The sequence below is a fragment of the Populus nigra genome, chromosome 2 (genome assembly GCF_951802175.1).
Source record: "Populus nigra chromosome 2, ddPopNigr1.1, whole genome shotgun sequence".
NCBI lineage: Eukaryota > Viridiplantae > Streptophyta > Magnoliopsida > Malpighiales > Salicaceae > Populus > Populus nigra.
This window is the reverse complement of record NC_084853.1, coordinates 27,476,485-27,491,469: the sequence shown is the minus strand read 5'-3', so window position 1 is coordinate 27,491,469 and position 14,985 is coordinate 27,476,485. Positions and strand designations below refer to the sequence as shown.

Here is a 14,985-nt window from a genome sequence, read left to right as displayed (position 1 = left end):
CATCCTGGATCTTTTCCATGAACAACACAAATTTCCTTCCATTTCACAATCCATAATCAATCATATTAAATATATTTCACAATAAATAACATAATTAAGAATATAAGAAACACTATAAAATAGTTACATGCATTTTTAATTTAATAAATAGAAATAAGTATTATGTTAAATTTCAAACCTAATAAAAGAGATTCAATAGTTAAATTACATGGATCTTAATACTAGTTTAGTTTACAATACTAACATTTGTCATAAAATTATATTACAAAAAAGGAATTAACCCTATCAATAATTACATCATTATTAACTAAACAAAAAGAAATACTATAAAAAATTATTTATAGTTAATTGCTCATCTTGGGTCTATGATTAACCTAAAATCAATTCATTATACAATATAAACACATAATTCAGCAATTGATACAACAAAGCATATACTACTCCATTTTTATTTCATTAATCCAAAATCAACATTTTAAAAATAAATGTGTCATCTCTTTCTACTTATCAACTTTTTTATTCCACCTAAATAATCCATAAATAACCTAGCAAGTCAGTCAACTGACGCCTCTAGCTTCGCTCTGGATAGCTTGTCAAATTAAGTATTCTAAGGCTAGCAATCAATCACATTGACTCCACTAGCTCCGCTCTAGACAGCTAGTCAAATAAAGTGTCTTGACAGTCAATTACATTGACATCACTAGCTTCACTCTAGATAGCTAGTTAAGTTAATCATTTCTTAGTATTAACATTTTTATAAATAAATGTATAGTTTTAGAAATTTGCACTTCTAAAGACTTAAGAAATTTTTTAAGCAAAAAAATTACATAGCACCTACCTAAAGCTTGTGCTAGTCTTCTTTTCCATGCTACTCTCCTGATTTGGCAGCCTCTCTTATACGATCAGGGTCTCAAACATCATTAACATTTCAACCATTCTAAAATTTCATTTCAATTCTTATTTAACCAATATTCTCTAACCAATAACAAGGGAATCCTTAAAATTCTATACACATGCATACTTTTTATGTTCATACTCATTCTTATAAGTTCAATTGTTAAAACCCTTAATTTTAATAACAATTTTAAGAACATATAAAGCAAACTTTGGACGCCCCTCCCCCCCTCTCTACAAGAACTTTTAACTAGACCTATCTCTTAAGGTAGCAAAAAGTTCCTTTCTAAATTATATGAAATTCTCTTTTCACGTAGTCTCAAAATATATCTTTTAACACAATTCTTTACATCATTTTAAATTAAGAAAATTTAAACTCCACTTTACTATTATGTGGCCAAAACCATCACCGAAAAGGGGATATGAATTTCTTCCAAATTTTCCTTTTAAATTCTTATTATTCAACCTTAAACATTTCACTTAACACAACTTAACCCAATTTTCATAGCAACTAAGTCAACAAAGTCCATTCCTTTTTTATTTGTTCAAGCCGAGACTTGCCACCAAGGGAAACATGTTTTTTTTTTCTAATTCTCATGCGATTTAATTTCATGCCCAATAATCAAACACGGTATATAACATAATCAAACATATATTCCATGTCAATTTAAATTAACAAATTCAAACCCTCTATACACTAAGTTGGTCGAATATCACATATAAAAAAGGCATGGATTTTTCTTCAAAATTTCTTTTCCACTTCACATTAGCTTTTCATTTTATACTTAACCTAACATAACTCAATTTAAATTTCATAAAAATTAAACCAACCAAATTCATTATTCCTGTATATATATACACGTAGGCCGAAACTTCACACCAAATAAGGAACATGATTTTCTTCAAATTTTCCACAATTCTCATGTTACCCATTAGTTTTTCATATTTAAGGACATAATTCCAAAAACAATTACGATTACAAACAATCCAACCTATATAACCCAACATTCCACAATATACATACAACACAATAAACTTCAAAACATACTAGAATTTAAATGAAACATGATAGGAGTGGTTCCTACCTCCTAATAACAAGAAATCAAGAAGAAATTGCAAGGAAAAAAAATCCAATTTTCTTCACCTTCTACTCTTAAATCTCCCAATTCCACTCTTTTCTAAGCTTAAAATCCTTTTTAAACTTTGCAAATCTTCTCTTAATTCATCAAAAACTAATTTTAATTCATTAATCCACTTCTAATGCTTAATTTAATTAGCCCACCATTATGAAATAATTAGGTCCATGTTGTAGATGGATCAGGACTCTCTTACATATAAATTAAATTGATTAATGTTTAATCAACACTTGTTGAAGATGATGAATTTAAGTTGGAGATTATTGAGACACCTTTATCTACTTTGACTTTAAAGGATGAAGAAATTCATTTTGATGATGATGATGAAGTTAGTGGAAATGACCATCTATTGGAATACCTAGTTGGTGACTTTATCTCTATAAGATCAACATCTTTATTTTTATCTTAATGATGAAGATTATGTTTGATTTAGCTTTATTTTGTATTAAAACATTTATTTTTTCATTATTTTAATATTTTATTTGCGTTAAATTACTTTTAAGTTGAAGTTTTCTTCAGTCTCAACTCTTGGCTATTTAGAAATGTTTTAGATTTTAAAATTATATTTAGATACGTGTGTGTATTACATAATTTAAAGTTAATTTATCTTTATGTTGAATTAGATATTTTTATGCTTCATGATTATAAAGTAATTTTTTCAGACTTTTAATGCTGGTTTGCACGAAGCATTCAAGATTGGAGATGCTCTTGGCACTGTGTTGAAAAGGGGATTAAATGATATGAATGTGGTATCTAATGTTTAATTTCCTCACTATAATCCTGTCGAACAATCAGGACACAGCATTTATTCACATGCATTTCCAGTAACTTCACAGCACTTTGTCCATTATTATTCCACTCATAACTACACATTCCCCACTTTTCTTCCCTCCACAGACCTTTGATCCAAACACAAACTACATTACCAATTCTAATCTTCCTCCTAACATTTGATTCAAACACGTGTTCAGTGAAATCACACGCACTTCACTTTACTCTAAATTGCCACACATCATTGCTTGAATCGGAACTCAGACACGTTATAGAAGAAAAAAATTGTTTCAAGCTGAGCACCACCAATTTCATTGAGCCAAAAGCCTAAGTGAGCTAGCACCCATTGAAGAGGGCAACTTGTAGTAACTATTAAACAATAATTCATTTGGTCAATAAAGAAAATATTCAATTGAAAGAACGAAAATGTTCTCTTTTTTTTTTTTTTTTTTTTTTTTTTTGTATAAGCAGAGAAGGAGAGGGTAGAATTAAAAGGAAAACATGCAGACTTGTATTAGTACGCTACTGGGGCACAATATTTTACATTTTAGCACATAAATTGTTATGCATTTCCACAATTTGATGGTGAGAAGAAATCAGTAAGTGTAGAACTCCAGAAGTTAGTCACACCTGCTTCAAATCAGGCCCGGAGACGCGCACCAAATGTTGAGCTTTTGCCTCGTGTACAATGGTGAGCTTTCTGGTCCAAGGGAAGCAAACATTGCAGAACCTAAGAAAATGCACGAATATTGATTGAACAAATTCTGAAATTGGGATGCATTGTATGAGAAAGTTGAAATAAGGTACAAGTTAATACCATCAGGCTGAGCTGCGCAGATTGCACAAAGGGGAAACATGGGGGTTTAACCTTCTAGAGCATATGTCTGGACCTGCAATCCATATAAAAACGATAAAACAAAAATAAGAACTGAGGGGCAAGGAAATAGCAGGGAAGGAACCAATGGACATGAACATTCTAAGGCACCAGACAAACCACCAACTTTGCATTGAGTGAAGTCACTTGTATCATTTATTCTACAGAAAAACACTTGAGAAACCAAGGCTAGCTCAATAGGCACTAACAATATCATCCAAATAGAACTAGTTGACCTAGCACATTTTCCACTGCATGGCAACCCTTGTTCCTATTTCCATGAGGTAAACAATAATGCCCGAGCAAGACACCATGAACCACCCAGATCTTTTGGGAAAAGCTCAAGCAGCTACCTAAACCCAATCCCAATTTGCATTAAAATGATGTCTAATGGTAAAAACTTCAGATTAGTCATTTGATACTTGATAGACCAGATATCATAGCAAATCTCAGAGCTGCTGAAAATGAGTGTGCGGGAAAAAAAATAAGGCAAAATGCTCCTAAGGATTGATAACCCCTAGTTAATTTCCATGATTAACAGATTTCTTTTACATCCTTTATTCCCTTTTTACATTTGACATGACATAAAAGTGCTTTCTTTTTATTCAATGTGCAACTGCACTAGTGCTCGTTTCTGTGATCCAGATAAGATTTATAAATGGAAGCATGCATAAAAAGGGAACTGAACACTGGCATCTTCTAATCAATAAAAGAAAATAAAGCAACCTTTCATTTTATTCTACCTCAGTCAAGTTCTCTTCAGGAAAGTGATTTGGTCTGGTACAATTAACACCATGGACACCATCATACTTGAGGACTCTAAGTTTCCCTTCCTGTAGTTTACCGAAAACTGTTATGCAGTTCAAAAGTATAGATTAATAAGATGAACATGAAAAGAGAGGTGCACACCTTGGTTCCATAGACAAGACCTCCTCCGGCAAAGGGATGAAAACAAGCAACATTGACCTCATCCTCTGCGCTAGGAAGCACTCTCACAAGTTCCATATCCGAAACTCTGTAAACCTAATTGACAGAAACAGACTAGAGTTGCAAGACTGACATGCCAAATTCCAGAGACAGTTACAGTATGAAGTATAGGTAGGATATAAACCCTTGCTGCTAAACATAATAAGTTCACTATTTATGTTTTTTCCAAATAATATTTCTTTTCCAGAATAAAAAACATCATTTCAATAATAGTGACAATTGCAACCGTGACTCTGGGTATTAATTGGGAAGTATATAACCCACCATAACATCTTTGCACATTTACACACAAAGAAACCTTTTTCCAGTAGTACAAACTCCAAGTTTCCATCTAGTATTAGCACAATCACCTGCAGACTTTTCTATTCAAAATTCATTCCTTCATCGATCATATAGAAAAACTATCTCACTCAATTCACTGTCAGCACATCACAAACTATGTTGGCTAGAGCAACAATTTTCTGCTTCATAGGAAAACCACCTCAATTAATTCCACTCTTGCCAGTGCAACAATTGTGAATGCATGACAACGTTAGCAAATACAGCAGAGAGATGGATTGTTTTTACATGAATGAAGCATAAATCCATACAGAAAAGGACACCTTATCACAAAATAACAATCACCCAACAGAAAATTCTCAAGTAAAGGGGAATCAAGAATAAGTACAAGGCAGGGAAAGAAAATGAACTTTATACCTCCAGAACTGTATAAATAGGTGTTGTTGTTTCCCCATCAATGACAATGCTTTTTAGAAGGGAGCCATGACGTCGACCATAAGCCAGTAATATGTGCTCCGACATTGGTGAGAACTGCACATGGCATCAAATACAAAGCACAGTAATATCAACCAACAAGGAAATGTTAATAAACAAGCAAAACATCTATGACCTTCACCAGCTACACCAACATAGTTAGAAATACATACAAATAAGATAAACATATTCAAACTGGTATTTAAAAGGAAAAAAAAAAGTATACCAGGACCAGATATTCTAGTATTTGCAACTTAAGTATCTTAAAAATATTATATCTGAATCGCAACCCTTTTGTTACCAGTTTAGCCAAATGCACTTGACACCACAAGGAAGAGCACACAATGAATTACAATTCAAAAGTCCTCCTTTTGTTGCCAGTTTAGCCAAATGTGCTTAATACCACAAAGAAGAGAATCAGCATATCCTTTACAAGCTAAATGCAATTGAATGTTGAGAATTCACATGAAAAATGGAGGGAGAACTAACAAGCCGTAACCAGCAGAGTACAGGTAAGTTTTGACCTTATTATGCTAACTATATGATAACCCATCAATAGGCCAAAAGATTTTGCATCTCAATGCAAAGACAAAGGCCTGCTTGTAATAGAAGTAGACTGGTAAATATGAAAACAGATGCATCATACATGTTCCTTTCATCTATGAAAGATCACTGACCTGGATTGAAGTCAAACAATGAGCAGCTCTAATTGCACGTGACACAAGCACTGAACCAAAGCTGGATAAACAGAAAAGCCACTTTGATAGATAAGGCAATCATTCATCTGGATTAAAGAACAAGAAAGAATCAAGTGCATTGTAAAAGTTGGATAGAATTTTACGTTGCCTCCTCCAAGGAATATATGCGAAGCTCGTACACTACTTGGTGTGCTGATATTGGGTGTCTAGTAGGGGAAGTAGCAGCCCCAGCACCTTGATGGACTAGCGTTTGTAAACCGGGATCAGCTTCCATATGGGGCAGCATACAAGCAACACAGGCAGCTAAATATCTTCCGCATGGTGAAAAATGAGCGCCCATTTCACTGAAAAAACAATAGCAGCCAGAGAGACACAAAGTGAATATTGAAAGGTCAGCCAAAATATATTAATAAAATGCAAATCCAAAAGATGACCAAGCTGTCCACTATGACTTAAGAAAAAATTTAAGAAGTGATGTGGTTATAATATAGAGTTCGCTGAACATAAAGCAGCAATAAAAACGCCTCATCCTTGCTGGAGCAAGCAAAGAATATACTAAAACATCAACAAATTAATACTTTCTTTTTGGTCAAAACAATTTAAATTCTATCATGCTGATTAATTAAGTAAACACCAAATTTGATAGGAAAAAGAAAAATTACAGCCTTCAGCATACCTACAAAGGACGGCATGAGGTATCGTTAAGCGACATTTGTCAGCATTGAGTGGAGCGCAAGGATGTTTTATGTCATGAGACCACACTCTAAGCTTTACAGTGCATGGTAACTCTGCAGCAGCTGCAGCTTCCAATGACGTGGCAATCTCAGACTGGATTCTATTAAATATGGGCTGATTATCACTACCTTCATGTCGCATATTAATGGGAGCCATACTTTCCCCGGATTCAGGCACAAAGAACCGGGAGCGTGAAATGCGATGCCGAGAGCCAGATCTCCCAGAGACCCCGGAGATGCTGGTGCTGCCAGGCATTGCCAAAGAAGCCACTGCAGCTTCCACATTCTGAGTAGATAGATAAGATGTCAGTGAGGAAGGACCAATATACTGGGCTGAACGTTCACGACTACCACTACTAAGAGGAACTGTCGAGGGTCCACCAGCTTGGCTCTGACCCATTAACCATCCCTGCAAAAAGGGTAACTCCCACCACGTGGAGTCTCTAGAGGGTAGAATCTGCTGAAGTTGCCCAAAATCAGTGGACTGCTGCCTAATTGAAGTATTTGCAGGCACTCCATCCATTGCACTATTACCAACACCAAGCGTCTCTAGATGAGCTGATTTTCCTTGAGGGTTCCCCCCTACAGGCGGCATTTCATCAGTCTCCATCGCGTCTTCTCTGGTGTTAGAAACTCCACCTCCCATTCCAGAAGGGAAAGAATTATTTACTATACCTTCTGCACTGGTATATGAACTAGAAGGGACTGCAGGAAATGTCTCCATGGGGGACACTAAGGGAACATATCTGTCTGTTGCATTTGTATCCATTTGAAGCTGCATTGAAGTAGAGGACTCCACTTGCATTGTACTTGAAGTGACAAGTCTATTAGCATCTATCCTACTATCATCTAAAGAAAATGAAGGCACGAACAAGAAAGGCAAGGACACAAGTGGTAGTTCAGAAGCCAAGCTAACACAATCACCAGACTGACCATTTGTGACAAAAACAGCAGGAGGAGGATATCTCAGGTAACCTGGAGATGTTGCCCGTGTCATAGAAGAATCTGAAGAGTCAAGATCATTGACCTGCATATCAGTCCAAAAATGTAATCTACATGATAGAATGAGTAAGTAATCAAATAAATGACCTTTGGGTTATTCACCTCAGCAGTCAAGAGAAATGGAGCACCGTGCGGGTGAAAATGCACTGCTCGAAGAGAGCGCCTAGTCTTCAATACAATAGTTGGCGAAGACGCCTCCCCTCTCTTATTGTAGTGCCATATGTACAACTGACACATGAGATTAAATGCCAATGCTATGTTAAACTATATATTCAATGCAACACATGCCTTTCAAGTAATGAGAAGAAAAAAGTTTGTGTAAGTTGAGCAATATTAAAGTAATATTCAATACCTTGTGACCTGAGGCAACAGCAAGCAATTCTCCTTCTGCATGGAAAGCAATGGAAGCAATAGGACGATCTGTGAGGGGAAACAAATTCACCAGGTCATACAAGCTCAACAACTACAGAAAAAGAAAAATGCAAAAAAATAATCAATATGTAGAACTGAACTTACAGAAATCACGGGATCCAATACACTCTGATGTGTTTGCATCCCATAAGCGAACTTCATGATCCAAGCTTCCACTTGCAAGAATTTCTGGATGCAGTGGGTGGAACCTGACCTATAAAATTAGGGTCTTTAATATGGAAAAGATAACTTAAAGGTTGTTCATTTTCAAGAAAAGGCACTTGATTTGAGCTGAAAAGCAGGGTTAATAGCTTTAAATGGGGAGAAAAGGAAAGAGAAGGGAGATCAACAACAAAACTGTGATTGTACATGAAAGATAATGGGAAATGGTTGTAAAACAGAAAGGAAAGGGAAGCAGTCGCCCTTGAGAAAATGCAGTTTTTGTAATTGATAAATTGTAGACAGGTAGACTGCTATAGTACTAAATGAGTATACCACAGAAAGAAGTTATAATGCCCTAACCGAAAAAATCAGCATGTTCACTGAATATATTCTATTCCATTACTTTTTAGGAAGACATCTCAGTGGAGCAGGATTAAAAAAAAGAAAGTGTTAGAATTTAAAATTTGAGTCTATGCCAAACAATTGCGTCAAATTTATCCATTATCCATTTATACGTAGCCGGCCAGAATTACAAAAGATCAAGAAAATTAGCGATCCTTGCAAAAAAACAAATTTCAACCTACCACCCAAGGCGTCCTCCGATGACCCATCAACACCTTTAAGCAGACTCCAGTTTGGCAATCGATTATCTTCACTGTGTGATCACCACTGCATAAAGAGAGAGAGAGAGGAGTGAGCACAACTTCCAGTTGGTGCAGGCATGACAATGAAAAGACCAGAGTAGGAAGACTTGCTGCGTAGAAGCGAGTGTTTTTCCATCAGGACTAAATGCTGCTGCTATAGTCGACCTCGGAGGAGGCACCAGTGGGCAATACTGCGCCGATAGATGCCGCAACGACTCAGCCTCAGCCCTAAAACATGAGCAAACAAACTCAGAACACGAAGCAAGCAGCCCACAAAGAGAGCTTAAAAGCAGCGCAATTACCATGAAATAAGACCGCGTTTCGCATCTCTAGCTGGTTCAGTTTTCGGCACGGACGAAGAATTATAATTCCATTGCGAAGCTTCTCCCCACCGCCTTTTTGGCGTGTGTTTAGTTCTAGGACAAATCTCTCTCTGCACTAACAAACACAAGGCGTTTCTACCACTGAAACATATAAGAAAAAATCAGAACCAAAATATAATCAATTTTCAGTAAATTCTAGCTAGCTCTCTCGTAAAGAGTCAAAATTAACGACTCGTTATGAATCTGTGAATAGAAATAAGAGTTTGTTAATCAGAAATTAAACCTAAGAAGAGGAGGATTGAGGGGAGGATTTCGATCCAGCGGCAAGGAAACTGGGGTCATTTCCTTGTTTGCACAATGAAGGGTTCACATGGAGAGGGGATTTCGAATGAAGCAGCTGCAATGGTGTTGAGGAGAAACCCTAATTCATTGATTGATAGATTTGAATTTGAATTTGCTGTGGAGGGGTGAAAGAGGGAGGGAGGGTAATGTTATGGGTGTTGGATTTTATTTTTGGACATAACCTAGTAAGAGAAGAGAGAAGAGAGAGAGGAGGAAGGTGAATAATAAAATGTGAGCCTCTGGCCTCAGAGAGAGAGAGAGAGAGAGATGTTAAAATAACAGAAAAATCTTACAGATCTCCGTTGAAACTACTACTTATTAAAGTCTGTAAGGAGTTACGACAACTTCATATTGGATGTCCTAATTCAGGGATAACTAGCTCCCTAACGGAGGATGGATGCTTTCTATCCACCATCTCACTCTTGAAGGATTTTTTAAAAAAATTGATCAATCAATTAAATTAAAAAAATTAATTAAAAAAACCGAATTGATATAAAAAATCAAGGAAACCAATTAAAAAATAAAAAAACTATCCTGTCTTGTTCAGTTCTAGTTTAAAGAAGCTTAAATCAATTGAACTAGACCAAACCAAACCAGTTTAAAAAAAGTTATAAAAAGAATCATTCCTAACCCTAAATCACTTTCCCCCTTTCCAGCTGCCAACCCCGCCTCCCCCTCCAGCCTCCCCCTTTTTCATTTTCCCTTCCCAGAACCCTAAATCACTTTTCCCCTTTCTAACCGCCACCCCCCCTCAAGCCTTCCTTTCCCTTTCCCCCTTCCCAGCCTTTCCCTTCTAGTTTCACAATCCAGATGCAAGGGAACCATTATTCAAGAAATCTTGCCTTTAATAATTATACAGTATAACTTATCTAGTTTCATCCTTGTGCTGGGCAGAGGCAAGCTTTGAGATTCTCTACATACCTCAAAAGAAAAGGCTTCGTTAAAGCCAATACGGCATTCACAGCTGACGAAAGAGCCAAAGACCCAAGAAAATTTATGGTCAATTAGCTCTCTTCGAGACCTTCCTTCCCCTTTCCCCCTTCTCAACCTTCCATTTCCTTTTCCCAGCCCCTATGTGGAAGACTTTGATTGTTGGTTGCTTTTTCTAGTTGCTTTTCTTGAATTTCTAAGTGGTTGTTGTGATTAATAGCTTAGATTGATATTTGATGTCAAATTTTTCTTTGATTTAGCTCAGTGATGAAGATTAGTCCGATTTTTTCTGGTTTTTATGCTAAAAAACGACCCGAACCGAACAAAACCGGTTCAGTTTGAACCAGTTCTCGGTTCGGTTCAGGTTATATTAATAAGGAATACTATTTTCCGGTTTGGTTGAATTTTTGGGTTAAAACCAAACTGAATCGGACCGTGAACACCCCTACTCTTGATATTAGTTAGGATTCAGAGCTTAAAAGGTGTAATAAATAAAATTTTGATTTGGTACACATACCAAATCCATCGAAAATGTACTTGTAAAGTAAATTATGATAGTACTTGTTTTTTTTAATATTTTTCATTTGAAAATATATTGAAATAATATTTTTTTATCGAAACAATCTAAAAACATTTAAAAAAATTAATTTGAAGCAAAACAAATAAAGAATTTTCAGATTTTTTCAAAAACACTAATGAAACACAAAAACAAACGGGCTCTAAAACTCCTTGTGAAGTTATTGTGTATCTACTCGCATATTACTATTCACTATAATAGTATAATTACTATGTTGCCTCTTCATCATTTAATCTTTTAGCTAGGCTTCGGGGTGGGGTGGTTTTTTCACCATGACTTAAATGTTTTTTGTTAATTGTGCGGAGTTATGATAGTAATTTTGTTTTTAAATGCACTATAAAATTACTCATTTAACCCTAAAATAAAATAATCAGATGCCTATTCTTCAAAGATATTTTTTTATTTTTATTTTTTTAGAATAGTGTGATTACTTTGATACCTTTAAATACAACCAATTAAACTCTCATTCAAGGGCTTTTTTGTCATTTTACTTTGCTTTTAATGTAAATTTCAAAGGTGCTTAGGGGCATTGTTGTAAATTAGATTTCTTAAATATAATTTAAGAAAAAACATGTTGGCGCATGCTTCGTATGCACCAATGTGTAGATAGCCCCCATGTCGTTCTAGCAGCGCATGATGGGCTATCCAACCACCGAACATCGCAATATGGTGTAATTTTTGGAAGGTCTCGGCATCCCTAATCCGATGAGGCAATGCGTGTACCACCATTCACGACGGTGTGGTAATGACAGCCATTTTATTTTCCTCTTCTACCCTCTCTCCCCACCTAGATTTTCATGTCAACCCTTTCAAAATTCAAGAACAACCCTTTAGTTTGTTGGTTCTTCATATTTGGTCCCTTTTTTTATTATAATTTTTCTTATCTTGAATAATCTATAAAATTAGTGTGTGTTTTTAATTTCACCTTCTATATGTTTTAATCTTTTTGCTGTTTTTTTCTTTTGCAAGTTTTTTATCAATATTTTTTCAACGATTCCATCCTTTAAAATTAAATTGGACAACATTCGAGCTTCTTGATTGAACTTAGATTCATGATTTAACAAGTTGCATGTTTTTTAGATTAGATCAGGTTTATGATGTTCATCTAGGTTTGTTTGGTTTTTCCTTCTTTTTTTAAGCTGATGTTTTCTAATTTTTTTTAATTTTTTTTTGTGGTTTTTCTTCAATTAGGTTAGCATTGAGTTATTTGATAATCTTAATAAGATTAGATGTAGTGTTTTTTATCTTTTTTTTCATTGTTTGTTTTGTCAATTTATTTATTTTTGTTGTTTTCTTGTATTATTTGAATTATCACTTAAACCAATAGCTTGAAACTTGAAATTTTTTTAGCTTAGCACCTTTTTAACATAAAAAATTGTTGTTTGACCCGCAGCAAATTGCGAGCAACATATCTAGTACACAACTAATTGTAATTGTCAGAGAGAGAGAGATGGTTCACTTTATAACATAAAGCACTCTAAATTGAAGTGCTATTTTTTTTTTTTACACACACACACACACACACACACACACACTAGAATAGAATAGAACAAGAAAAACCAATATAAAAGAATAAAACAAGAAACACCAATATAAAAAAGAAAACCAGTACGTGGCGTTGTTACACTTGAGAATGATCTATAGATTTGGTCACAGGTTTCCAGCCGATATACTAAGTTTGGGAAAAGAAACAAATTTCTAATGTGAATGAAGAGGCAAGTCAAAGACAAGATCCTCTACCAAACACAGAGCATATTTAGATTTGCAGAAATATAATTATTTTACAAGAATGTAAATAGAATATGAATAAGATAGAATCTTACTTAAATTTGTATTAGAAATCAATACAGGATATATTGGTTACAGGAGAGTGTTTTAAGACAAAATTTTTTGTTTTTCTCAAAATGTGCTCTGCCTTCTATGGCTCAAGGGGTCTCCTTTTATAATGGAGTTGCCATGAAAGAGGCCAAAATCCCTTTTTGGAAAGCCTAAAGATTCCTTCTAAAGTGTTGTAGTAAGCCATGTGCTCTTGTTTTCAATGATCAAGAGACGACAATTTGAAAATTACCCATGTTTTTCGTGGGGTTTTCTTTTGTTATCTTCTTATCATTGACAACTGATTTGACTTTTTGTAACATCAGGTAATGTTGTAGAAAAAGGCCTAAAACAATAGGCCTACAAATAAAAAGGAGCTCAAAATACATGAGCCTAAAAGACATTAAAAATGGACTCAAAATAAGTAAGCCTAAATACTCTTTTTTTTTTTAAGGATTTTGTAAAGATGGCAAGATGCCATAACAATCATCTTTATTTTCCTCACCTAGAGAAGTATATAATCCTGAGGATGATGAGGTTGAGGAAGAAATATCTCCTTTTTCGCTGTCTATGAGTTACTTCATGACTTCAAAATATTGTTCTTTGGACTTGACAGTTGCCAAGAGTGCTGCGGCATGAGCCTTTTAGGCAAGGAAAAAGGATTGGGATTGGTCTTGTAGAGGTGGTGGTTCTTTGATACCATGTCTGCTGTTTGAGGAAAGCTATGACATTACAACATATTCAAAGCTTTTATTTTCTATCGCAAAAGAGTCCCACCATTTAAATTTGTATTTTCTAATCAAAATTATATGGGTATTTTGATCGTTGTAGTCAAAGTACCATGAGCATACCCACGATACAAAGAATTTGGAACATAATATAAGTATTGGGGGAAATTTCTTTTCCCTCTCTATGCCTCTGAAATTCTGCTTGAAAAGTTTATAGCCTTTTTCAACCACAGGGTGTGGGTGAAGGAGTTCAGTGATACAACCAAAGTAATCCCACCATTGACGAAACCAGTTTAGCAGTTTTGTAGTATTGATCGAGGTATAAAAATAAAATAACTAGGAATGGCTTCCTTTAGAGTTTTAGAGAGAGAAAAAAAGGCATTCAACCATGCTTGTTGGTAGTCCCAATAGGAATAGGTTTGGCAATGGTTATGTAGTTTGGTTTGGAAGCTGATAGAAAAATAGATTCCATGATGGAGAGGTTATTTCCATTCAGTTGGATGTAAGACATGTTTGATGATACTAGTGGAATAAGCTAGTTTAGTATGATGTTGTTTGAGGTTAAAATGTTTAAATTTTACTAAACTTGTAATTTCAAGGATGGTTATGTAGTAAGTATGGGTTTTTGTAGTATCCTAGTGTTTGAAATACCATCCTGGAGGAAATATTTTTGTAGTTGTGATTATAGGATCAGGATGGTAAAAACCATCTTCAATAGTTAAAACATTTTGAAAATTAGTTTTGATAAAACATTCAGATTTAGGTTTTGGAGATGTTTTGATGAAATTACTTTGGGAGAATGAAAGATTTGTAAGCAGAGGTTTTTGGGAAGAAGACTCTGCTTGGAATTTTAAAATTAGTTTAGAAGTTTTACCTAACTAAAAGGATTCATCCTCTTGGAAGGACTTCTGGCTGAGAATTTGTAAGTAAGAAATAATTCTGGAGATTTGGATAGAGTTTTTATCAAATTTTGTACTTTCTCATTTTGTATTGTTGGAGGATTTGTTGTTTTTTCTTCAGCAACGACTGCATCGTACCAAGAAGTTATTGGTTTTACAGAAGATATGGTAGAAGCCATAAGTTTTGAAGTGCTTTGGGTTTTTTATAGGTTTGTAGTAGATGCTGACTGAGGGCCTTTGCCTTTATTCTTGGACTTAGGAGGCATCATGACTTGTTTTGGAGAAATTCGCGTGTTAGAAAGTCA

The 14,985-nt window shown here is 35.0% G+C and overlaps 1 protein-coding gene across 3 annotated transcripts; it reads right to left on the bottom strand.

The window, feature by feature from the left end:
• Positions 1-3,289: 3,289 nt before the first annotated feature.
• On the bottom strand, positions 3,290-10,021 carry LOC133682587 (uncharacterized). Of its 3 annotated transcripts, XM_062105989.1 has the most exons (16): positions 9,673-10,021; positions 9,369-9,530; positions 9,178-9,294; positions 9,007-9,091; positions 8,366-8,474; positions 8,202-8,269; positions 7,952-8,077; positions 7,523-7,874; positions 6,790-7,429; positions 6,257-6,457; positions 6,093-6,153; positions 5,359-5,472; positions 4,585-4,698; positions 4,419-4,508; positions 3,619-3,691; positions 3,290-3,531 (listed from the first exon to the last, which is right to left on the bottom strand). In XM_062105989.1, exons 1-15 carry the CDS (start codon positions 9,729-9,731, stop codon positions 3,665-3,667), a joined length of 2,325 nt encoding a protein of 774 aa, XP_061961973.1. In that variant the 5' UTR covers positions 9,732-10,021; the 3' UTR covers positions 3,290-3,531; positions 3,619-3,664. The 3 variants fall into 3 exon arrangements, with proteins under 3 accessions (XP_061961973.1, XP_061961971.1, XP_061961972.1); XM_062105987.1 differs by having other exon boundaries at positions 6,790-7,874; XM_062105988.1 differs by having other exon boundaries at positions 3,290-3,501; positions 6,790-7,874.
• Between the last annotated feature and the right edge of the window lie 4,964 nt (positions 10,022-14,985).